Below are 25,087 nucleotides of genomic sequence, written 5' to 3' on the forward strand. Positions count from 1 at the left end.
AGAATCCACTAAAACAAAACATTAACAGGAACACGTGATACTGAGCTGTACTTTACTCACATTTCACATTGATGTTGATTGACTCAGACTTCCCCATTTTAATCCCATTCCAGGCCTCACAGTAGTACTCTCCAGTGTCAGATGACTTGATAAGATTGAAGACAAGATGTGGTCCTGTGTTCACATTGGAGAACTGATAGTGACCTCCATTCTTCTTGTACCAGGTGTATTTGTCCACAGGTGGGTTGGAATCACTGCTGCAGGTCAGAGTCACTGAACTGCCCTCCACTATTTCACCAGAGGGACTGACTGACACTGAGGTGTTCTTTGGTCCATCTGGTGTTGAAGATGACAGAACAAATAAGAACACATATACCATGTAAGTAAGCAAGAGATGATGTAAATTAGTATAGATTAGTAAATTACACTGACATGTAGAACCATGTATTACAGAGATGATGTAAATTAGTATAGATGAGTATATTACACTGACATGTAGAACCATGTATTACAGAGATGATGTAAATTAGTATATTACACTGACATGTAGAACCATGTATTACAGAGATGATGTAAATTAGTAGAGATTAGTATATTACACTGACATGTAGAACCATGTATTACAGAGATGATGTAAATTAGTATAGATTAGTATATTACACTGACATGTAGAACCATGTATTACAGAGATGATGTAAATTAGTAGAGATTAGTATATTACACTGACATGTAGAACAATGTATTACAGAGATGATGTAAATTAGTATAGATTAGTATATTACACTGACATGTAGAACCATGTATTACAGAAATGATGTAAATTAGTATATTACACTGACATGTAGAACCATGTATTACAGAGATGATGTAAATTAGTATATTACACTGACATGTAGAACCATGTATTACAGAGATGATGTAAATTAGTATATTACACTGACATGTAGAACCATGTATTACAGAGATGATGTAAATTAGTAGAGATTAGTATATTACACTGACATGTAGAACCATGTATTAGAGAGATGATGTAAATTAGTATATTACACTGACATGTAGAACCATGTATTACAGAGATGATGTAAATTAGTATATTACACTGACATGTAGAACCATGTATTACAGAGATGATGTAAATTAGTATATTACACTGACATGTAGAACCATGTATTACAGAGATGATGTAAATTAGTAGAGATTAGTATATTACACTGACATGTAGAACCATGTATTACAGAGATGATGTAAATTAGTATATTACACTGACATGTAGAACCATGTATTACAGAGATGATGTAAATTAGTAGAGATTAGTATATTACACTGACATGTAGAACAATGTATTACAGAGATGATGTAAATTAGTATATTACACTGACATGTAGAACCATGTATTACAGAGATGATGTAAATTAGTATATTACACTGACATGTAGAACCATGTATTACAGAGATGATGTAAATTAGTATATTACACTGACATGTAGAACCATGTATTACAGAGATGATGTAAATTAGTAGAGATTAGTATATTACACTGACATGTAGAACCATGTATTACAGAGATGATGTAAATTAGTATAGATTAGTATATTACACTGACATGTAGAACCATGTATTACAGAGATGATGTAGATTAGTATATTACACTGACATGTAGAACCATGTATTACAGAGATGATGTAAATTAGTATAGATTAGTATATTACACTGACATGTAGAACCATGTATTACAGAGATGATGTAAATTAGTATAGATTAGTATATTACACTGACATGTAGAACCATGTATTACAGAGATGATGTAAATTAGTATATTACACTGACATGTAGAACCATGTATTACAGAGATGATGTAAATTAGTATAGATTAGTATATTACACTGACATGTAGAACCATGTATTACAGAGATGATGTAAATTAGTAGAGATTAGTATATTACACTGACTGTAGAACCATGTATTACAGAGATGATGTAAATTAGTAGAGATTAGTATATTACACTGACATGTAGAACCATGTATTACAGAGATTATGTAAATTAGTAGAGATTAGTATATTACACTGATATATAGAACCATGTATTACAGAGATGATATCAATGACTTTCACTGTAGATATATCAACACCCCATGTACTCACATCTGACAGTGAGAGTCTCTTCTGGAGAGAGGATTCTCTCTAGGCCTTCTACAGCACAGGAGTAGTTCCCTGCATCCTCACTGCTGACTGGGTCTAGGATCAGGCTGTTATAACTGCTGACTGGGTCTAGGATCAGGCTGTTATAACTGGTGATTGAGTTGGTCAGACTTTGTCCGTTCTTGTACCAGATGTAGGTGGGGTTGAGACCGACTGTACATTGGGTTCTACATCTCAGTGTGACTCTCTGCCCCTCTGACACAGACGTAGGATCCATCTCCAACAGGATATCTAAGAGGAAACAGCCATATTTGACTCCAGACAGGCTTGTCATGTGATTAGACTTGTCCTATTACAGTAATAACTGTAGGTGTAGTATTACCTGTGACAGTCAACATCACACCAGGAAGACCAGAAAATCTCCCCTCGTATGTTGTTATTAATCTGAATTTGTATTCAGCCGAGTCATTCTCTGTCAGGTGTGTTATTGTCATGGTGTGGTGGTTCTCTGTGTTCCTACTGTACTCCACACGACCTGCACACTCTGGATATGACCTGACATCTACAGGGTCTTTCTGTGTAAACCAGAATGAACCTTGTTCTATATAACTAGTGGGATGAGTGTAAGAGCAGGATATGTTCACTGTGGAGCCCTTCAAGACACAGATTCTCCTCTTGGTGTAAGTCACCCTCCAGCAGTTGTGACCCTGAACACCTGAAAATACATGAAATAGTTTTGTTCAGATATACCTTGAAGTTAGAAAGTTGCCTTACTTTGTTATAAAGAAAGGTTAGCTACAAATTATCCCTATAGAATCCAGACTCACACACTGCAGGAGAGCGGAGATCCTCATGGCCTTTAACAGCACAGGAGTAACTCTCTGTTTCAGAACTCCAGACAGAGTGTTGTTGGGAAGTGAGCCAAGCAAGAGACTGTCCGTTATTGTACCAGATGTAGGTGGGGTTGTCAGTCAGAGTACAGGTGGTGCTACAGGTCAGTGTCCTCTTCCATGCCTTTGTGTCAGGAGTCACCTTCACCTGCAGGTCTGAATGAGAGCAAATAAAAACACACTTTCTGGTTTCCTTCTGTAGTTGACACAATGAATCTACCAGACTTAAAACAGAGTCTAACCTGTGGGATATATGGTAGTGCAAGGCAGGTCCACTGATGGTATCAAGGAACAGATGCCGGTGTAGGTCACCCTTAAGCAGTTCAGAGAAGAAGAATCTGGAACAAATGATGAAGCACATGATGATGATGATGGTGAAGATGGTGATGATATTAGCTTATTTGTATGATTCTCAGTATGACTAACATGTTAGATAGTAATGAGCTATAGTTATTTATAAATCAGTAATCTGAATTGACTCAAAATATCAAGTCTGTTTACCATAAGAGAGGAAATCTCTGGAGGTAAAACTCTGGAGGTAAATCACAACACTCACCCACTGTGACTTCAGGAGAGCTGAGTTTGTCAGGGTCTCTTAAGGCACAGGAGTAGCTGTCAGAACCTCCTCTACTGACTGAGTATTGATACTGGGGAGAGGAGTCAGAAAATAGCTCTTCTCCATTCTTGTACCAGATGTAGGTGGGGTTGGGGATTTCAGTCAGAGTACAGGTGGTGCTACATGTCAGTGTAACCCATGATCCTTCTGTCACTGTGCCAGGAGTCACATTCACCTGCAGGTCTGAATGAAGAGAGAATAACAACATAAAAAAACAAACCTCATCATTTCAACCTCCAACAACTAGAGATAAAGTAGTGACAGTATATCATAATGTTCTGTAAGTGTAGTATTACCAGTATATCATAATGTTCTGTAAGTGTAGTATTACAAGTATATCATAATGTTCTGTAAGTGTAGTATTACCTGTATATCATAATGTAAGTGTAGTATTACCAGTATATCATAATGTAAGTGTAGTATTACCAGTATATATCATAATGTTCTGTAAGTGTAGTATTACCAGTATATCATAATGTTCTGTAAGTGTAGTATTACCAGTATATCATAATGTTCTGTAAGTGTAGTATTACCAGTATATCATAATGTTCTGTAAGTGTAGTATTACCAGTATATCATAATGTTCTGTAAGTGTAGTATTACCAGTATATCATAATGTTCTGTAAGTGTAGTATTACCAGTATATATCATAATGTTCTGTAAGTGTAGTATTACCAGTATATCATAATGTAAGTGTAGTATTACCAGTATATATCATAATGTTCAGTAAGTGTAGTATTACCAGTATATCATAATGTTCTGTAAGTGTAGTATTACCAGTATATATCATAATGTTCTGTAAGTGTAGTATTACCAGTATATTATAATGTTCTGTAAGTGTAGTATTACCAGTATATCATAATGTTCTGTAAGTGTAGTATTACCAGTATATATCATAATGTTCTGTAAGTGTAGTATTACCAGTATATCATAATGTTCAGTAAGTGTAGTATTACCAGTATATCATAATGTAAGTGTAGTATTACCAGTATATCATAATGTTCTGTAAGTGTAGTATTACCAGTATATCATAATGTTCAGTAAGTGTAGTATTACCAGTACATCATAATGTTCTGTAAGTGTAGTATAACCAGTATATCATAATGTTCTGTAAGTGTAGTATTACCAGTATATCATAATGTTGTGTAAGTGTAGTATAACCAGTATATCATAATGTTGTGTAAGTGTAGTATAACCAGTATATCATAATGTTTTGTAAGTGTAGTATTACCAGTATATCATAATGTTCTGTAAGTGTAGTATTACCAGTATATCATAATGTTCTGTAAGTGTAGTATTACCAGTATATCATAATGTTCTGTACGTGTAGTATTACCAGTATATCATCATGTTCTGTAAGTGTAGTATTACCAGTATATCATAATGTTCTGTATGTGTAGTATTACCAGTATATCATAATGTTCTGTAAGTGTAGTATTACCAGTATATCATAATGTAAGTGTAGTATTACCAGTATATCATAATGTTCTGTAAGTGTAGTATTACCAGTATATCATCATGTTCTGTAAGTGTAGTATTACCAGTATATCATAATGTAAGTGTAGTATTACCAGTATATCATAATGTTCTGTAAGTGTAGTATTACCCGTATATCATAATGTTCTGTAAGTGTAGTATTACCAGTATATCATAATGTTCTGTATGTGTAGTATTACCAGTATATCATAATGTTCTGTAAGTGTAGTATTACCAGTATATCATCATGTTCTGTAAGTGTAGTATTACCTGTGACAGTCAGAGTTGTTCCTGGGAAACTATGACCCCATTCAACGTTGTCTGTTTTAAAAGTGAAGCGATACTCAGCTGAGTCCCCCTCTCTCAGATCTGTGATTTTCAGGGTGAAGGGACCTCTGTATGTTCCAGTGTACTCCACACGACCTGCATACCCTGGGTCTGTGGTTAGGTCTTCAGGGGTCGACTTATCACTTCTAAGCCAGAATGATGATGTGGTGTAATAATAACCAACATAAGTACAGGATATGTCCACTGTTGACCCCTTCAAGACACAGATTCTCCTCTTGGTGTTAGTCACTCTGTTGCAGCTCTGACCCTGAACACCTGAAACACAGTGACATAACAAGAGGTCAATTGGATTGTGTTCTCAGTTCTTTCTAGAGATGCTCAAAGCTCTCAAGTTCTCATAGTGAAACCAACACACAGTATAATGTATTAAATGAACACTCACACACTGCAGGAGAGTGGAGGTCCTCATGGCCTTTTACAGCACAGGAATACGTGTCATCATAGTTCTTGGAGACTGGGTCTTTGTACTGGGGCGAGGTACTCTCATCTAGATGTTGTCCGTTCTTGTACCAGATGTAGGTGGGGTGGTCAGTCAGAGTACAGGTGGTGCTACAGGTCAGTGTCTTCGACGTTGCCCACCATGTAGGAGTCACCTTCACCTGCAGGTCTGGAGTAGACAACATCAACCTGAATCCCCTGTTGTCTAGTGTCGTCACATGATGCAATACATTTACCCTGAAGAAGGTGATGTCGAAACATTGGTGTATTTTAAGCAACAAATGACTGGGAGGTTATACATATGGAGTGTGACTCTCTTTGTTGTTACAGCTTCCAGTTTATTCTCCGTTAGTCAGCACACTAAATCATTTTCTGTGCACCAGCTCATTATTTTTATTTGATTAATACAAATCAAGACAATTTCCAGACCTAAAGGGTTAATGAAGATTAAACAGAACATCAGACAATAGAATGTTACCTGTAACAGACAGAGTGACTCCAGGACTGCCAGTATATAGAATGTTACCTGTTACAGACAGAGTGACTCCAGGACTGCCAGTATATAGAATGTTACCTGTAACAGACAGGGTGACTCCAGGACTGCCAGTATATATAATGTTACCTGTAACAGACAGAGTGACTCCAGGACTGCCAGGATATAGAATGTTACCTGTTACAGACAGAGTGACTCCAGGACTGCCAGTATATAGAATGTTACCTGAAAAGACAGAGTGACTCCAGGACTGCCAGTATATAGAATGTTACCTGTTACAGACAGAGTGACTCCAGGACTGCCAGTATATAGAATGTTACCTGTAACAGACAGAGTGACTCCAGGACTGCCAGTATATAGAATGTTACCTGTAACAGACAGAGTGACTCCAGGACTGCCAGTATATAGAATGTTACCTGTAACAGACAGAGTGACTCCAGGACTGCCAGCATATAGAATGTTACCTGTAACAGACAGAGTGACTCCAGGACTGCCAGTATATATAATGTTACCTGTAACAGACAGAGTGACTCCAGGACTGCCAGTATATAGAATGTTACCTGTTACAGACCGAGTGACTCCAGGACTGCCAGTATATAGAATGTTACCTGTTACAGACAGAGTGACTCCAGGACTGCCAGTATATAGAATGTTACCTGTAACAGACAGAGTGACTCCAGGACTGCCAGTATATAGAATGTTACCTGTAACAGACAGAGTGACTCCAGGACTGCCAGTATATAGAATGTTACCTGTAACAGACAGAGTGACTCCAGGACTGCCAGCATATAGAATGTTACCTGTAACAGACAGAGAGACTCCAGGACTGCCAGTATATAGAATGTTACCTGTAACAGACAGAGAGACTCCAGGACTGCCAGTATATAGAATGTTACCTGTAACAGACAGAGTGACTCCAGGACTGCCAGTATATAGAATGTTACCTGTTACAGACAGAGTGACTCCAAGACTGCCAGTATATAGAATGTTACCTGTAACAGACAGAGTGACTCCAGGACTGCCAGTATATAGAATGTTACCTGTAACAGACAGAGTGACTCCAGGACTGCCAGTATATAGAATGTTACCTGTTACAGACCGAGTGACTCCAGGACTGCCAGTATATAGAATGTTACCTGTTACAGACCGAGTGACTCCAGGACTGCCAGTATATAGAATGTTACCTGTAACAGACAGAGTGACTCCAGGACTGCCAGTATATCTCCATCTGGTCTGGTCTGTTATAAAGCTGAACATGTACGTAGCTGAGTCACTCTCTCTCAGGTCTGTGATTGTCAGGGTGTGGCCATTCTTCTTATCTCTATGGTACATCACACGACCTTTGTAGTCTGGCTCACCACTCAGACTAACAGGATTCCCCTTTTTTAGGAACCAGAGTGTTGTTGTGACTGTACCACTGGGATATGTGTAAGTGCAGGACATCTCCACTGTTGACCCTTTCAAGGTACAGATACTCTGAGTGGTGTATGTAACACTCCAGCCATATTGACCCAGTACCACTGAAACACAGTTAGACATCACAAGGATGTTACATTAAGTTCAAGGTCTTTTGACTCACACTAAAACTTTGTTCCATAGTTGAGACATTGATACTCTTTGGTTGAGTGTGAATGGAAACCACAGATAAGCTTCACTCAGTGAGATGAGAAAGACAACTGTTTAAAATGGAGTGGAGACGCCAAATGTGTCGACAGTAGAACATAAAAATGGTTATGCTTTTAGAAATGTCTGTAGACTGATAAACAGAGCAACAAAAATATAAGAATGAGACCATACCTGCTACAGACCAGAGAAAGACCACCAACACACTTCCTGCTGTTCTCAAGGCCATTGTTGCATCTCCCACCCTGCAGTCTTAGAAACATAAACAACAACTCACTCTATAGCTGGTGAATAACTCCACCTGATACATTGAAGTATAAACTGTAAATGGGGTACAGGGCCTCATTACTGAAAATGAACCAGGCTCATATTGTGTTGTATTGTGCTATATGGTTGTCTATGTGAATACTGTCTGTATGTAAGACTATTGCACTATGTATGTAACATGTGTGATGTGTTGCATGTCTGTCTACATCTGTCTATTTAAGATGACATGATGTATGATGCAAAACAATGTCCTAATGGATACAATAAAGTCATCATCAACAACAACAACAATCACTTATTGAACAGATCTGTAGAACTGTAAAAACATATTTCTGATTGTTCTGATGCTGTTTTATTCTCAGAACCACAAATATAGGAGGATAAATGTTACATCTTTTACGGTCCGTCAAGCTGTACAGCAGCCTAAAGACTGACCACCAGGTTGAATGATAGCTGCTATCACCAAGCTGTACAGCAGCCTAAAGACTGACCACCAGGTTGAATGATAGCTGCTATCACCAAGCTGTACATCAGCCTAAAGACTGACCACCAGGTTGAATGATAGCTGCTATCACCAAGCTGTACAGCAGCCTAAAGACTGACCACCAGGTTGAATGATAGCTGCTATCACCAAGCTGTACAGCAGCCTAAAGACTGACCACCAGGTTGAATGATAGCTGCTATCACCAAGCTGTACAGCAGCCTAAAGACTGACCACCAGGTTGAATGATAGCTGCTATCACCAAGCTGTACAGCAGCCTAAAGACTGACCACCAGGTTGAATGATAGCTGCTATCACCAAGCTGTACAGCAGCCTAAAGACTGACCACCAGGTTGAATGATAGCTGCTATCACCAAGCTGTACAGCAGCCTAAAGACTGACCACCAGGTTGAATGATAGCTGCTATCACCAAGCTGTACATCAGCCTAAAGACTGACCACCAGGTTGAATGATAGCTGCTATCACCAAGCTGTACAGCAGCCTAAAGACTGACCACCAGGTTGAATGATAGCTGCTATCACCAAGCTGTACAGCAGCCTAAAGACTGACCACCAGGTTGAATGATAGCTGTTATCACCAAGCTGTGAGGATAAACAGCAAGTGACACACACACACACTTTTTTAAGGGGGTTGTTCAGCTTCAATATTGCAGATAGATTGTGGCTTCAATCAATGTAATTGTCTGAATCTTTTCCAATTCCCTATTTATAATTGTTGTAAATGTATTCAATATATATCAAATATAAATATATATATACATTATATTTAATAAAGATTAGTATATATACAGTATACATCATATATGTCATATAAACTCAGCAAAAAAAGAAAAGTCCCTTTTTCAGGACCCTGTCTTTCAAAGATTATTTGTAAAAATGCAAATAACTTCACAGATCTTCATTGTAAAAGGTTTAAACACTGTTTCCTATGCTTGTTCAATGAACCATAAACAATTAATCAACATGCACCTGCGGAACGGTCGTTAAGACACTAACAGCTTACATACTATCGGCAATTAAGGTCACAGTTATGAAAACTTAGGACACTAAAGAGGCCTTTCTACTGACTCTGAAAAACACCAAAAGAAAGATGCCCAGGGTCCCTGCTCATCTGCGTGAACGTGCCTTAGGCATGCTGCAAGGAGGCATGATGACTGCAGATGTGGCCAAGGCAATAAATTGCAATGTCCGTACTGTGAGACGCCTAAGACAGCGCTACAGGAAGACAGGATGGACAGCTGATCATCCTCCCAGTGGCAGACCACGTGTAACAACACCTGCACAGGATCGGTACAACCGAACATCACACCTGCAGGACAGGTAAAGGATGGCAACAACAACTGCCCGAGTTACACCAGGAATGCACAATTCCTCCATCAGTGCTCAGACTGTCCGCAATAGGCTGAGAGAGGCTGGGCTGAGGGCTTGTAGGCCTGTTGTAAGATAGGTCCTCACCAGACATCACCAGCAACAACGTCACCTATCGGCACAAACCCACCGTCACTGGACCAAACAGGACTGGCAAAAAGAGCTCTTCACTGACGAGTCGCAGTTTTGTATCAACAGGGTTGATGGTCGCATTCGCGTTCATCATCAAAGGACTGAGCGTTACACCGAGGCCTGTACTCTGGAGCGGGATCGATTTGGAGGTGGAGGGTCCGTCATGTTCTGGGGCGGTGTGTCACAGCATCATTGGACTGAGCTTGTTGTCATTGCAGGCAATCTCAACGCTGTGCGTTTCAGGGAAGACATCCTCCTCCCTCATGTGGTACCCTTCCTGCAGGCTCATCCTGACATGACCCTCCAGCATGACAATGCCACCAGCCATACTGCTCTTTTCTTTGTGTGATTTCCTGCAAGCCCGGAATGCCAGTGTTCTGCCATGGCCAGCGAAGAGCCCGGATCTCAATCCCAATGAGCACGTATGGGACCTGTTGGATTGGAGCGTGAGGGCTAGGGCCATTCCCCCCAGAAATGGGGACTTGCAGGTGCCTTGGTGGAAGAGTGAGGTAACATTTCACAGCAAGATCTGGCCAATCTGGTGCAGTCCCTGTGGAGGAGATGCACTGCAGTACTTAATGCAGCTGGTGGCCACACCAGATACTGACTGTTACTTTTGATTTTGACCCCCCCTTTGTTCAGGGTCACATTATTCCCTTTGTTCAGGGTCACATTATACATCACATATCTGTGGAACTTGGTCAGTCTATGTCTCAGTTGTTCAATCTTGTTATCATAGAAATATTTACACATGTTAAGTTTGCTGAAAATAAACGCAGTTGACAGTGAGAGGCCGTTTCAGTTTTTACATGTATTTTTTGTAAATATATTTTCCACTCAAGGATCATGCTGCTGCTCCCCCTATGGTCATTCCACCCCACCCCCTCTACAGCCTCCACCCCAAGGGTCATGCTGCTGCTCCCCCTATGGTCATTCCACCCCACCCCCTCTACAGCCTCCACCCCAAGGATCATGCTGCTGCTCCCCCTATGGTCATTCCACCCCACCCCCTCTACAGCCTCCACCCCAAGGATCATGCTGCTGCTCCCCCTATGGTCATTCCACCCCACCCCCTCTACAGCCTCCACCCCAAGGATCATGGTGCTGCTCCCCCTATGGTCATTCCACCCCACCCCCTCTACAGCCTCCACCCCAAGGATCATGCTGCTGCTCCCCCTATGGTCATTCCACCCCACCCCCTCTACAGTCTTTACTCTGCCTCCACCCCAATGGTCATTATTCATCACTGCCAGAGTTATTATCTATATAGTGCTAGTTCTATTTCTGTTGTTTTCATTTCAATTTTTCATCATTTTATTTCACTAGTCCTGCATGTTGGAGCTCCAAGCCTAAGATTATCACTGTACCCTGCAATTACACCTGCAAACCTGTGCATGTGACTATTAAACAATCTGAATCTTTATTATGTTCCCCTTACCCTACCTCCTCTCCTCTAATTGGAGTAAACTAATGAATGTTGTGTTACTGTCCTGGACCAAAACAGTTATTCCCATTCAAAATATGTTTTACCTAACCACTAACCCTAATCTTAATCCTAACCTTAACCTCTAAACCTAAACCTAACTCTTTATCCTAATCTCAACCAAAAATAGCCTTGTTACTTGTGGGGACCTGTGAAATGCACCCACTTGTCCAACTTTGTTTTACAGTCCTTGTCAGGACGTCTGGTCCACACAAGGATAGTAAAACCATACAAACACACACACACACACACACACACACACACACACACACACACACACACACACACACACACACACACACACACACACACACACACACACACACACACACACGGCTATACTTTGACTGTGGTTTAGGACTGCATTATTCTGTGTGTGGTGAGGTCGATTGTGAATAGGAAGCATTTCAGTGTAAATTGAAAATGGACGAAAGTCAGCACAGTTTTATTTCTTATGTTGAGCAGTGGACCTACATTTTTAAAACAGGCTAAATGTGACTGAAACCCATCACTCCTCATCAGCTGCATCATAGTGCTACTGAAGGTTCCAGTGTTCTAGACAAGAGCTTTCCCTACTGGCATCTCAACATTACTGCAGCCTCCTCTCTTCAAACAATGTCCTTATACATTTGGGCAGTAATATAAGGCCACGGTGATATTCTGTTACACTGAATGTGTCCCAAATGGCACCTTATGTGCCCTGGTTAAAAGTAGTACAATATTTAGAGAATAGGGTGCCATTTGGTACACACCCACTGTTGGCCATTGTGTTTAGTACTGGTACCTAATAATAATGTCCTCAATAATGTTGGGTCAATAACAACATAATAAACTAATGAAACACAACACTGGCTAGTACTTGACCAAGTCACATTTAAGCACACAAACACTGATGTCTATAGTAGTATTAGCCACTATCATATTCTGTTACACTGTTGACCCTTATGTACAGCAGAGGAGGCTGGTGATAGAAGGAGATGGTGCAGCAGTGGACTATTTTGTGTTTTTTATGCTGGTCTTAACTTTTTTAGTTCTTAATGTCTCTGCCATCATTTCCTGTGGCCAGAACAGCTTCTAAACATCAGAACAGTGATCACTAAACTTGATTTGGATGAACATTTCTACTTCAACGAGTCTGCAACTTTGGACATTTTGCTTACCCCGGACCAGACCCTGATCCCCGGCAACAGAGAGTCAAGCGAGCAGGCATCCTGACGAGATTACGTCAGTCATCAAATAGACCCCCAAATAGACCAACAAACTGGAAGAGCTCGAGACTATCCTGTCAACAGGACCTGAATAACTGTAATATATGTTTCTCAGAGTCGTGGCTGAACATGGACATGGATATACATCTTGTTGATTTGTCTACACTCTTAGAAAACAAATGGTGCTATTTGGAACCTTAGAGGGTTATTTGGCTCTACACATAGGATAACACTTTGAAGAACCCTTTATCTTTCCAAGTAGAACATTTTTGGATTCCATGTAGAACCCTTTCCACAGAGGGTTCTACATGGAACACAAAAAGGTTCTACCTGGAACCAAAAATAATTATATCTAGAACCAAAAAGGGTGCTCCTCTTTTTCAACCTCACCTGTGCTCCTCCTTTTTGAACCTCACCTGTGCTCCTCCTTTTTGAACCTCACCTGTGCAACTAGGGGCAACAAAACTGTAGTTCACCTATACTCTACACATGCATAAAAAGCCCTCCCTTTGGCAAATAAGAACATATCTTTATCCTCCTGCTTCCTGCCTACAAGCAAATACTCAAACAGGATGTACCAGAGACACGCTCAATACTGTAACGGCAGTAGAAGGAGAGTCGGACCAAAATGTGGCGTGGCTATTGAGATTCATGTTTAATAAAACAACGTAAACACAAATCAATACAAAAACAATAAACGTAACGTGAAAACCAAAACAGCCTAAACTGATGCAAACTAACACAAGACAGTTACAAGGACACTAAGGACAATCACCCACGAAACACCCAAAGAATATGGCTGCCTAAATATGGTTCCCAATCAGAGACAACGACAAACACCTGCCTCTGATTGAGAACCACTTCAGACAGCCATAGACTTCACTAGAACACCCCACTAAGCTACAATCCCAACACACCACATACAAAAACCCATGCCACACCCTGGCCTGACAAAATAAATGAAAATAAACACAAAATACTTTGACCAGGGCGTGACAAATACAGAAGTGGTCCAATCAGGTGGATGCTCAGCTACAGGACTGATTCACTAGCACAGACTGGAATATGTTCCGGGATTCCTCCAATAACATGGAGGAATTGATCACGTCTTTCACCACTTAATTAATAATTGCATCGCCCACATTGTCACCACAGTGAACTACAGACGTACCCCAACCAGAAGCCATGGATTACAGGCAACATCTGCACAGAGCTAAAGCCTAGAGCTTCCGCTTTCAAGCAACGGGACACTAATCCGGACGCTTAAAGAAATTCTGCTACGACCTCCGATAAGCAATCAAACCGAAACGCGTCAATACAGGACTAAGGCTGAATCCTACTATGCTGGCTCTGAAGCGAGAAGCATGTGGCTGGGCTTGCAAACTATCATGGATTACGAAGGGAAATCCAGCCGCGAGCTGCCCAGTGACACAAGTCCACCAGACGAGCTACAGTAAATTACTTCTATGCTCACTTAGTCTATTATCTATTCTGATGCCTAGTCACTTTACCTCTACCTATGGGGCAGCAGGTAGCCTAGCGGTTAAGAGCGTTGGGCCAGTAAAGGTTGCTGTTTTGACTTCCTGAACTGGCAAAAGCAGTAAATTCTGCAGTTCTGCCCTTGATCAAGGCAGTTAACCCACAACAACAACTGCTCCCGGGCATTGATTACGTCCATTAATACAGCCCCACGCACCTCTCTGATTCAGAGGGGTTGAATTAAATGTAGAAGACACATTTCAGTTGAATGCATTCAGTTGTGCAACAGACTAGGTATCCCCCTTTCCCTTATAAGTATGTACACAAACACCTCAATTACCTCGTACCCCTGCACATCGACTCTGTACTGTGAAACAGATGTTATTTTTACTCGTTATTGATATTCGTTATTCTCTCTGTATTTATTCCTTGTGTCACTATTTCCCTCAACACATTTATACAGTGTAAGTATTCAGACCCTTTACCTATTTTGACATTTTGTTACATTAATGCCTTATTCTAAAATGGAATAAATAAACCATTTCCCTCATCATTCTACACAGGATACACCATAAAGACAAAACAAAAACGTTTTTTTTTTACACAAGTATTCATAACCTTTGTTATGAGATTCGAAATTGAGCTCAGGTGTATCATGTTTCCATTGATCGTCCTTAAAATGTGATTGGAGTCCACCTGTGGTAAATTCCTGTCTTTATATGGTCCCACAGTTGACTATGCATGTCAGAGAAAAAACCAAGCCATGACGTCGAAGGAATTGTCTGTAGAGCTCCGAGACAGGGTTGGGTCTAGGCAAAGATTTGGGGAAGGGTACAAAACATGTCTGCAGCATTGAAGGTCCCCAAGAACACATTGGCCTCCATCATTCTTAAATGGAAGAACGGAGCAATCGGAGGAGTAGGGCCTTGGTCAGGTAGGTGACCAAGAACTCGATGGTCACTCTGACAGAGCTCCAGTGTTCCTCTGTGGAGATGGGAGAACCTTCCAGGTGGACAACCATCTCTGCAGCACTCCACCAATCAGGCCTTTATTGTAGAGTGGCCAGATGTAAGCCAGATGACAGCCAGCTTGAACTTTGCCAAAAGGCACCTAAATGAGATTCTCTGGTCTGATGAAACCAAGATGGAAGTCTTTGGCCTCAATAGCCAAGTGTCACGTCTGGAGGTTACCTGGCACATCCCTACGATGAAGCATGGTGGTGGCAGCATAATGGTGTAGGGATGTTTTTCAGCTGCAGGGACTGGGAGATCAGTCAGGATTGAGGGAAAGAAAAACAAGTAGAGAGAGATCCTTGATGAAAACCTGCTCCAGAGCGCCCAGGACCTCTCAACAGGACAACGACCCTAAGCACACAGCCAAGACAACGCAGGAGTGGCTTCAGGACAAGTCTCTGAATGTCCTTCAGTGGCCCAGACAGAGGCAGGACAATCCAGATCGAACATCTCTGGAGAGACCTGAAAATAGCTGTGCAGCGACGCTCCCCATCCAACCTGACAGAGCTTGAGAGGATCTGTAGAGAAGAATGAGAGAAACTCCCCAAATTCAAGTTTGCTAAGCTTGTTGCATCATACCCAAGAAGACTCAAGGCTGTTATCGCTGACAAGGGGCTTCAACAAAAAAAAAGGAAAGGACCCGACACGTTAGTCAGGATTTCAACCCACCATCACTGTGTCTCATGTTAATACTACTCCTAAACACAACCCACCATCACTGTGTCTCATGTTCATACTACTCCTAAACACAACCCACCATCACTGTGTGTCATGTTAATAATACTCCTAAACACGACCTACCATCACTGTGTCTCATGTTAATACTACTCCTAAACACGACCCACCATCACTGTGTCTCATGTTAATACTACTCCTAAACACAACCCACCATCACAGTGTCTCATGTTAATACTACTCCTAAACACGACCCACCATCACTGTGTCTCATGTTAATACTACTCCTAAACACAACCCACCATCACTGTGTCTCATGTTAATACTACTCCTAAACACGACCCACCATCACTGTGTCTCATGTTAATACTACTCCTAAACACAACCCACCATCACTGTGTCTCATGTTAATACTACTCCTAAACACAACCCACCATCACTGTGTCTCATGTTAATACTACTCCTAAACACGACCCACCATCACTGTGTCTCATGTTAATACTACTCCTAAACACGACCCACCATCACTGTGTCTCATGTTAATACTACTCCTAAACACAACCCACCATCACTGTGTCTCATGTTAATACTACTCCTAAACACAACCCACCATCACTGTGTCTCATGTTAATACTACTCCTAAACACAACCCACCATCACTGTGTCTCATGTTAATACTACTCCTAAACACAACCCACCATCACTGTGTCTCATGTTAATACTACTCCTATACACAACCCACCATGACTCCTACTCCTAAAGCTCTTATGAAGAATCCACTTAATCACTCTTACTGTCACGCTTTAGGCCATTTTCAAAATGTATTGCTCTCATAGCTCTTAAAACAGCACAAGTCTTTATGTGAAACCACATGTACAATGTACATCCCATCTTTTTATAGCCTACAATATATCTCTGTATTTGTCAAGGGTGCAAATAATTTTGGTCATGACTCTGTATCCAACAATCAGATTAATATGTAAAAATAAATTTACACTCACTCACTCACTCACTCACTCACTCACTCACTCACTCAATCACACAGTTATACTTGACCCTGTTAAACTTACACTGTTAAACTGTTAAACAGTGAACATTGAATGGAGATCTGGGTATTACTGGTAAACTCTACTGATCATGTTTTAAACATGTAAATGAATAAACTGAACTAAACACATGAAACCACAGTCCAGGGTCAGTATTCACAAAGTGTATCAGAGTAGGAAAGCTGATCTGGGATCAGTTTAGCCTTTTAGATCATAATTATATGGACCATCTGAGACACTTTATGAATACAGGCCCTGATGTAACAACCAAAACACAGTTCAAAATAAACCAACAAGTACAAAGATACAGGAAGTCATGTGATGTTTGGCTAAAAACATCAAAACTAAAACTATATTTCAAGATATTGTCAAGTGTACTTACAGAGTGAAGTGAAGAGGAGAGGTCTTGAACAGTCAGTCAACTTACTGTCACTGTGTGGAAACAATAAGTAGTCTACTGTAAGTATTAGTAGAAGCAGACATAGCCTATGTGTGAGTTCTGTGGTTGACACTTATCGAGTAGTCTAGTCAGGTCATTAACATGCAGCAACAACATGTCACATAAGGGATGTTACTGTATCAAAATAGAAAATGGTCTAAAGTCAGAATACTGTAGTTGCATTTCTTTATATGAGGAGTGGGCCTACATGTTTTACAAGAGACAAAATGTGACCCATTCCCATCACTGTTCATCAGCTGGTACTGAAGGTTCCAGAACAGATGAAAGGGGAGTATCTTTGGTTCCAGTGTTCTAGACTAGAGCTCTCCCTACTGACATCTCATCATTACTGCAGCCTCCAGGCTTCATATGTCCCTAGTAGTCTGATGGAAATATACAAAATAGAAGGTAAAATAACATTTGAAAATGTAAAATGTATAGAGAACTAACCAGGCGCAAACATAAAAATACTGTGATATTGGGACTTATGTTGAACTGACATTTGAATTGAGCGAACAAGTGAGCTCAGCTAGCTTGTTAGCTACATGAAGATTTTTCCTAAATAAACTAGCATTTCTCTGCATCACACAGCTATTCTGAATGGACTGGATTGTGAACAATATGATGTGCTGCCACTGAATTACAGCAAGACCCCATAGTTAACTAGTGATCTAGTTAGTGAGCCTACTTTTAGCTATCAACATTAACTAACTAGAAACAACAGACAACAGTGAGCTGTCATTATGCCAAGTCCAAGGCAAGCTGCTCTGTATTTCCACTGTGTTCTTGTGTGAAAGAGATGTCTTCAGCTCTCTGATCTTCAGAACAACGGACCCAAAGTGAACCCTGACATCCATATTACTAAGTCTGTCTGTCTGTCTGTGATTATTATGTCTTATTGTGTCTGTATGATGCGTTTTTTAATTTTTTTTTTACATTGAATAATATTTCATGTAATTGTTTATTGCTGCTTCGTTATTGTTATTTTATTGTGATTTAGTTTTAGTTTTATTTACAATTTTTATAATTAAAAAAAAGGAAAATTCCTTACATAAAAAACTGCATTGTTGCTTAATAAGCATTTAATAACCATTTCACAGTAAGGTCTACCTGTTGTAATCGGCGCATGTTTCAAATACAATTTGATTTGTGTGTTTAGGCACTGGACTCCCTCTGACACTGGGATTCTGAATATCTAGAAGTCTGAACCGTCAGTGGACGGGGACGGGAGAGTTATTCTACTAGTTGACATATGGAATTGTTTTAAGGTGGTCATACCATGGATCATTTAGCTATTTGATTTTGAATTATAGTACCCCTTTAGGTAAAAAAGGAAAAGGACTAATGTTTGTAAGAGCAGGCAGGTGACTGCAATATAGTCTGCCTGGAACATGCCCCATATTCAACTGTAATTCAATTCAAAAATAACATTTATTTATCCCTTGTAGGGGCAATTACTAGGCACCCTATGGCATCAGGCTGGCAGTGAGTCTCACAATGACATCACAATGGGTCACATGTCCAGTCACATGACCATACATACACAGTAAAACACATGATAACAACAGATGTTATCCCCCTTAGTGTCTACAACATGGTCATCATAGAGGAGGTTCACTGGGCAAAGATCCCTTCAAGTTCTAAGGATGATTTCATTTCCATGTTTCACAGCTCAGGCCGAGGGAGATTTACATTTACAGTAGAGAACATAGAATTAGAATGTAGAACTCTGATACTCTCTATCTCCCCACACCTACAGTACAGAACATAGAGAGTATCAGAGTTCTACATTCTAATTATATCTCCCCTCACCTACAGTACAGAACATAGAGAGTATCAGAGTTCTACATTCTAATTATATCTCCCCACACCTACAGTACAGAACATAGAGAGTATCAGAGTTCTACATTCTAATTATATCTCCCCACACCTACAGTACAGAACATAGAGAGTATCAGAGTTCTACATTCTAATTATATCTCCCCTCACCTACAGCACACAATGTAGACGGAGGAGAGGAAGGGAGGGAGGTGACCACAGTCAAAATACAAGGAATGTAGGAACAGGGTGCTATTTGAGACGGCCTATAGAACCTATAACTGTAGAAATGTATACTGTGGAATAACCAGAAATAAACATACTCACCCACTGGAGTCCTGAGGAGAGGAGAGGTCCACCACTGGAGTCCTGAGGAGAGGAGAGGTCCAACACTGGAGTCCTGAGGAGAGGAGAGGTCCAACACTGGAATCCTGAGGGGAGGAAAGGTCCAACACTGGAATCCTGAGGAGAGGAAAGGTCCAACACTGGAATCCTGAGGGGAGGAGAGGTCCAACACTGGAGTCCTGAGGGGAGGAGAGGTACAACACTGGAATCCTGAGGGGAGGAGAGGTCCATGACTATTGATGGTGAGTAGATGGTGAGGAGCAGAGCTCCAGCAGTCAGGACAGCCCCCACCCAGACCACAGGAACCCAGGGAAACACTGCTGCAGGATTTACTGGGTTTAAGTGTCAAGAGGTTAGAACATATATCTGTTTGTATTTATTATGGATCCCCTTTAGGTCCAGCAAAATTAAGCCAGTTCTACAATTTTAAAACATTACAATACACTCACAATAGATTTCACAACACTTTAAGTGTGTGACCTCAGGCCCCTACTCTACTGCCACAGATATACAATACACAATCCATGTGTACATGTGTTTATATTTCATACGTGTCAAATCCGTCATCTCATAGAGCACCAGAAATAGACAGAACATGACATACTTACACATGACATTAATATGGACAGGGATGGAAGTCTCTGTCCCTTTAACGTTTCTAGATTCACAGTAGTATTCTCCTCTGTCCTCAGAGCTGATGTTAGTGATGCTGTAACTCTGTCCTGATGCTTTTGGTGAGGTTACGTTCTTCTTGTACCAAGTGTATTTGTCCACAGGTGGGTTGGCATCACTGCTGCAGGTCAGAGTCACTGAACTGCCCTCCACTATGTCACCAGAGGGACTGACTGATACTGAGGTGACCTTTGGTCCATCTGATGTAAAAGACAGTGGATTTAAAAATATAACTAATTAGGTCAGTTAAAAATGTGATATACATTTTCCACAATTGTAGTTTTCCTGTCATGTACTGTCATGTTGTGTCTTGTCTCTGTCCTTTCCCTTCACCCTGTCTCCCTCTGCTGGTCGTTGTTAGGTTACCTTTTCTCCCCCGCTTTCCCCCAGCTGTTCCTTGTCTCCTCTAACTACCCATTCACCCCGTTTCCCACCTGTTCCCTTTTTCCCTCTGATTAGGTCCCTATATCTCTCTCTGTTTCTGTTCCTGTCCTTGTCGGATTCTTGTTTGTTGTGTTTCATGCCTGAGCCAGACTATCGTCATGTTTGCTGTAACCTTGTCCTGTCGGAATCTGCCGGTCTATCTGAGCCTACCTATGTTTGGTTATTAAAGAAGCTCTGTTTAAGTTAGTTCGCTTTTGGGTCCTCATTCACTCACCATAACATTTCCACACAATTATTTGTAGATTCACCTTCCTACTGAAGATGATCAATTCCAGTATCATATGGAGCTAAATTCTGTCACTACAATGTTATTATAGTTAACTAAAGGTTTAAACCCAATGTACTTACATCTGACAGTGAGAGTCTCTTCAGCAGAGGGGAGATCCTCATGGCCTTCTACAGAACAGGAGTATCTGCCTGTATCCTCACTGCTGACTGAGAATAGGATATAGACAGGAGAGTAGGTGTTGCTGTTTGGTATAGGCTGTCCATTCTTATACCAACTGTAGGCTGTGATGGGGTCCAGTGTACAGTTGGTTCTACATCTCAGTGTGACTCTCTCCCCCTCTGACACAGATGTAGGATCCATCTCCAACACAACATCTAGAGTAAAATGAATCAAATCATTATTCTCCTCCTGTATATGTCCTCTTATGTGAAATGTAACATTTGGTATTTTTCCATCACATAACACTACTGTGTCTGTATGACTGCCCTTAATAAGGTCATTACACTAATAGATATGAGATGTGTGACAGATTACCTGTGACAGTCAGGGAGACAGGTGAGCTAGAAAACTTTTCTCCAGATGTTATGAATCTGAACCTGAACCCAGCAGAGTCATTCAATCTCAGGTCTGTGATTCTCAGGGTACATTCACTCTTCTTATCCCCAAGGTACTCTATATGACCCTCATACCCTGGCGCTGAGCTCAGATCTTCAGCATCCTTATCAGACCATTTAGTAAACCAGAAAGCTGTTTTGATCTCATGATAACTGGGATATGTGTAGGAGCAGGATATGTCCACTGTTGACCCCTTCAAGGCACAGATACTCTGATGGGTGTAAGTCACACTCCAACACTTCTGACCTGAAAGACAAGAAGACAATATAACACATTTTATAAATCTTTCATTACAGTATCTACCGATATACACTGATGTTGTTTATAAAGTAGAAAATCAAACAAGTTTAACAGTGTACATTCGTGACAACCATAATTTGAATAATGATCCATATTAATTGATTCATTGGCATAAGTCTCACAACCTGAAACAAACATGTATGAGATGTTTATTTTCAAAAACACACTCACACACTGCAGGAGAGAAGATATTCTCATGGCCTTTTACAGCACAGGAGTAACTGTCTGCATCACTAAAGGAGTCTGAGTTCAGGCTGGAAGTGTCCTCCTTTACTTTGTGTCCGTTCTTGTACCAGATGTAGGTGGGGTTGTCAGTCAGAGTACAGGTGGTGATACACATCAGTGTCCTCTTCCCTGCCTTTCTGGCAGGAGTCACCTTCACCTGCAGGTCTGAATACAGAGTCAATGACAATAACATCATTAAGTATTGAGTATAACATATAAAGTAACCAACAGTGAATATACTTCTATGAGTATGATAATATGTTCTGTGTTACCTGTGACAGTCAGAGTTGTTCCAGGGAAACTGTGTCCCCATCTTGATGTCTGTGTGTTGAATATGAACTTGTACTCAGCAGAGTCCTCCTCTCTCAGATCTGTGATTCTCAGATCTGTGATTCTCAGGGTGGAGCGACCTCTCTCCTTCTCTCCAACATACTCCACACGACCTGCATACCCTGGGTCTGTGGTTAGGTCCTCAGGTGTCGACTTATCCCTCCACCTGTCACTCTGTTTAGGACTAAACCAGAGTGATGATGTGACAGTATCATAACCACTGCCATAAGTACAGGAAATGTCCACTGTTGACCCCTTCAAGGCACAGATTGTCCTCTTGGTGTAAGTCACTCTGTTGCAGTCCTGACCCTGGACACCTGAAATATAATGGAATCACATGAGTACATTATACAGTATTTTCAGATATTTTCAGAAATGAATAAAATTCTGTATACATGCTGTATGAGATTCCATATTAGATTCACACTCACACACTGCAGGAGAGTGGAGATTCTCGTGGCCTTTTACAGCACAGGAATAACTGTCTTCATGGTTACTGGAGACTGGGTCTTTGTACTGGGGGGAGGTGCTCTCATCTAGATGTTGTCCGTTCATGTACCAGATGTAGGTGGGGTTGTCAGTCAGAGTACAGGTGGTGCTACAGGTCAGTGTCTTATCCTGATGTCCACCAGTCACCTTCACCTGAAGACCTGGAGAAAAAACAATATCACTGTGAATCACTTTATCACTGACTTATCACTCTAATACAAAGATGGAAGAAATCCTATGTTATACAGACATAAACACAAACCAAGACATTTAACTGAACTAAATGGAATTCAACAGTTTAACTATATTGAATGTAACTGTACCTGTGACAGTCAGAGTGACTCCAGGATCGCCAGTATATAGAATGTTACTGTACCTGTAAAAGACAGAGTGACTCCAGGATCGCCAGTATATTGAATGTAACTGTACCTGTAACAGACAGAGTGACTCCAGGATCACCAGTATATAGAATGTTACTGTACCTGTAACAGACAGAGTGACTCCAGGATCGCCAGTATATAGAATGTAACTGTACCTGTGATAGACAGAGTGACTCCAGGATCACCAGTATATAGAATGTTACTGTACCTGAGATAGACAGAGTGACTCCAGGATCACCAGTATATAGAATGTTACTGTACCTGAGACAGACAGAGTGACTCCAGGGTCACCAGTATATAGAATGTAACTGTACCTGTTACAGACAGAGTGACTCCAGGGTCACCAGTATATAGAATGTAACTGTACCTGTAACATACAGAGTGACTCCAGGGTCACCAGTATATAGAATGTAACTGTACCTGTTACAGACAGAGTGACTCCAGGGTCACCAGTATATAGAATGTAACTGTACCTGTAACAGACAGAGTGACTCCAGGATCGCCAGTATATTGAATGTAACTGTACCTGTAACAGACAGAGTGACTACAGGATCGCCAGTATATTGAATGTAACTGTACCTGTAAAAGACAGAGTGACTCCAGGATCGCCAGTATATTGAATGTAACTGTACCTGTAACAGACAGAGTGACTCCAGGATCGCCAGTATATTGAATGTAACTGTACCTGTAACAGACAGAGTGACTCCAGGTTCACCAGTATATAGAATGTAACTGTACCTGTAACAGACAGAGTGACTCCAGGTTCACCAGTATATAGAATGTAACTGTACCTGTAACAGACAGAGTGACTCCAGGTTCACCAGTATATAGAATGTAACTGTACCTGTAACAGACAGAGTAGAGTGACTCCAGGTTCACCAGTATATAGAATGTAACTGTACCTGTAACAGACAGAGTGACTCCAGGTTCACCAGTATATAGAATGTAACTGTACCTGTAACAGACAGAGTGACTCCAGGTTCACCAGTATATAGAATGTAACTGTACCTGTAACAGACAGAGTGACTCCAGGATCACCAGTATATAGAATGTTACTGTACCTGTTACAGACAGAGTGACTCCAGGATCACCAGTATATAGAATGTTACTGTACCTGTTACAGACAGAGTGACTCCAGGATCACCAGTATATAGAATGTAACTGTACCTGTAACAGACAGAGTGACTCCAGGATCACCAGTATATAGAATGTAACTGTACCTGAGACAGACAGAGTGACTCCAGGATCACCAGTATATAGAATGTTACTGTACCTGTAACAGACAGAGTGACTCCAGGATCACCAGTATATAGAATGTAACTGTACCTGTAACAGACAGAGTGACTCCAGGATCACCAGTATACCTCCATGTTCCAGTCTGATCTGTAAATCTGAATTTGTACGTAGCTGAGTCACTCTCTCTCAGGTCTGTGATTGTCAGGGTGTGACCATTCTCTTCATCCTCACGGTACATCACACGTCCTTTGTAGTCTGGGTCATCACTCAGACTCACATAATTCTCCTCAGCATATATTTTAGTGAACCAGAAGGTTGGTCTGACTGTATAACCACTGGGATATGTGTAAGAACAGGACATCTCCACTG

At 40.9% G+C, this 25,087-nt stretch overlaps 2 protein-coding genes across 2 annotated transcripts in view; both read right to left on the reverse strand.

Annotated features, from left to right (window-relative positions):
* The window catches only part of LOC110494998 (hemicentin-2-like), a 187,632-nt gene that overhangs the window by 99,882 nt on the left and 62,663 nt on the right, over nt 1-25,087 (reverse strand). The window lies entirely within an intron of this gene.
* LOC118940320 (titin-like) overlaps nt 1-25,087 on the reverse strand; it is a 61,957-nt gene that overhangs the window by 4,883 nt on the left and 31,987 nt on the right. The window contains exon 10 of the mRNA XM_036949066.1: nt 61-336. Coding sequence (XP_036804961.1) covers nt 61-336 — 276 coding nt within the window. The remainder of the gene's footprint in view (nt 1-60; nt 337-25,087) is intronic.

The sequence above is a fragment of the Oncorhynchus mykiss genome, chromosome 17 (genome assembly GCF_013265735.2).
Source record: "Oncorhynchus mykiss isolate Arlee chromosome 17, USDA_OmykA_1.1, whole genome shotgun sequence".
In the NCBI taxonomy this organism is placed as follows: Eukaryota; Metazoa; Chordata; class Actinopteri; order Salmoniformes; family Salmonidae; genus Oncorhynchus; species Oncorhynchus mykiss.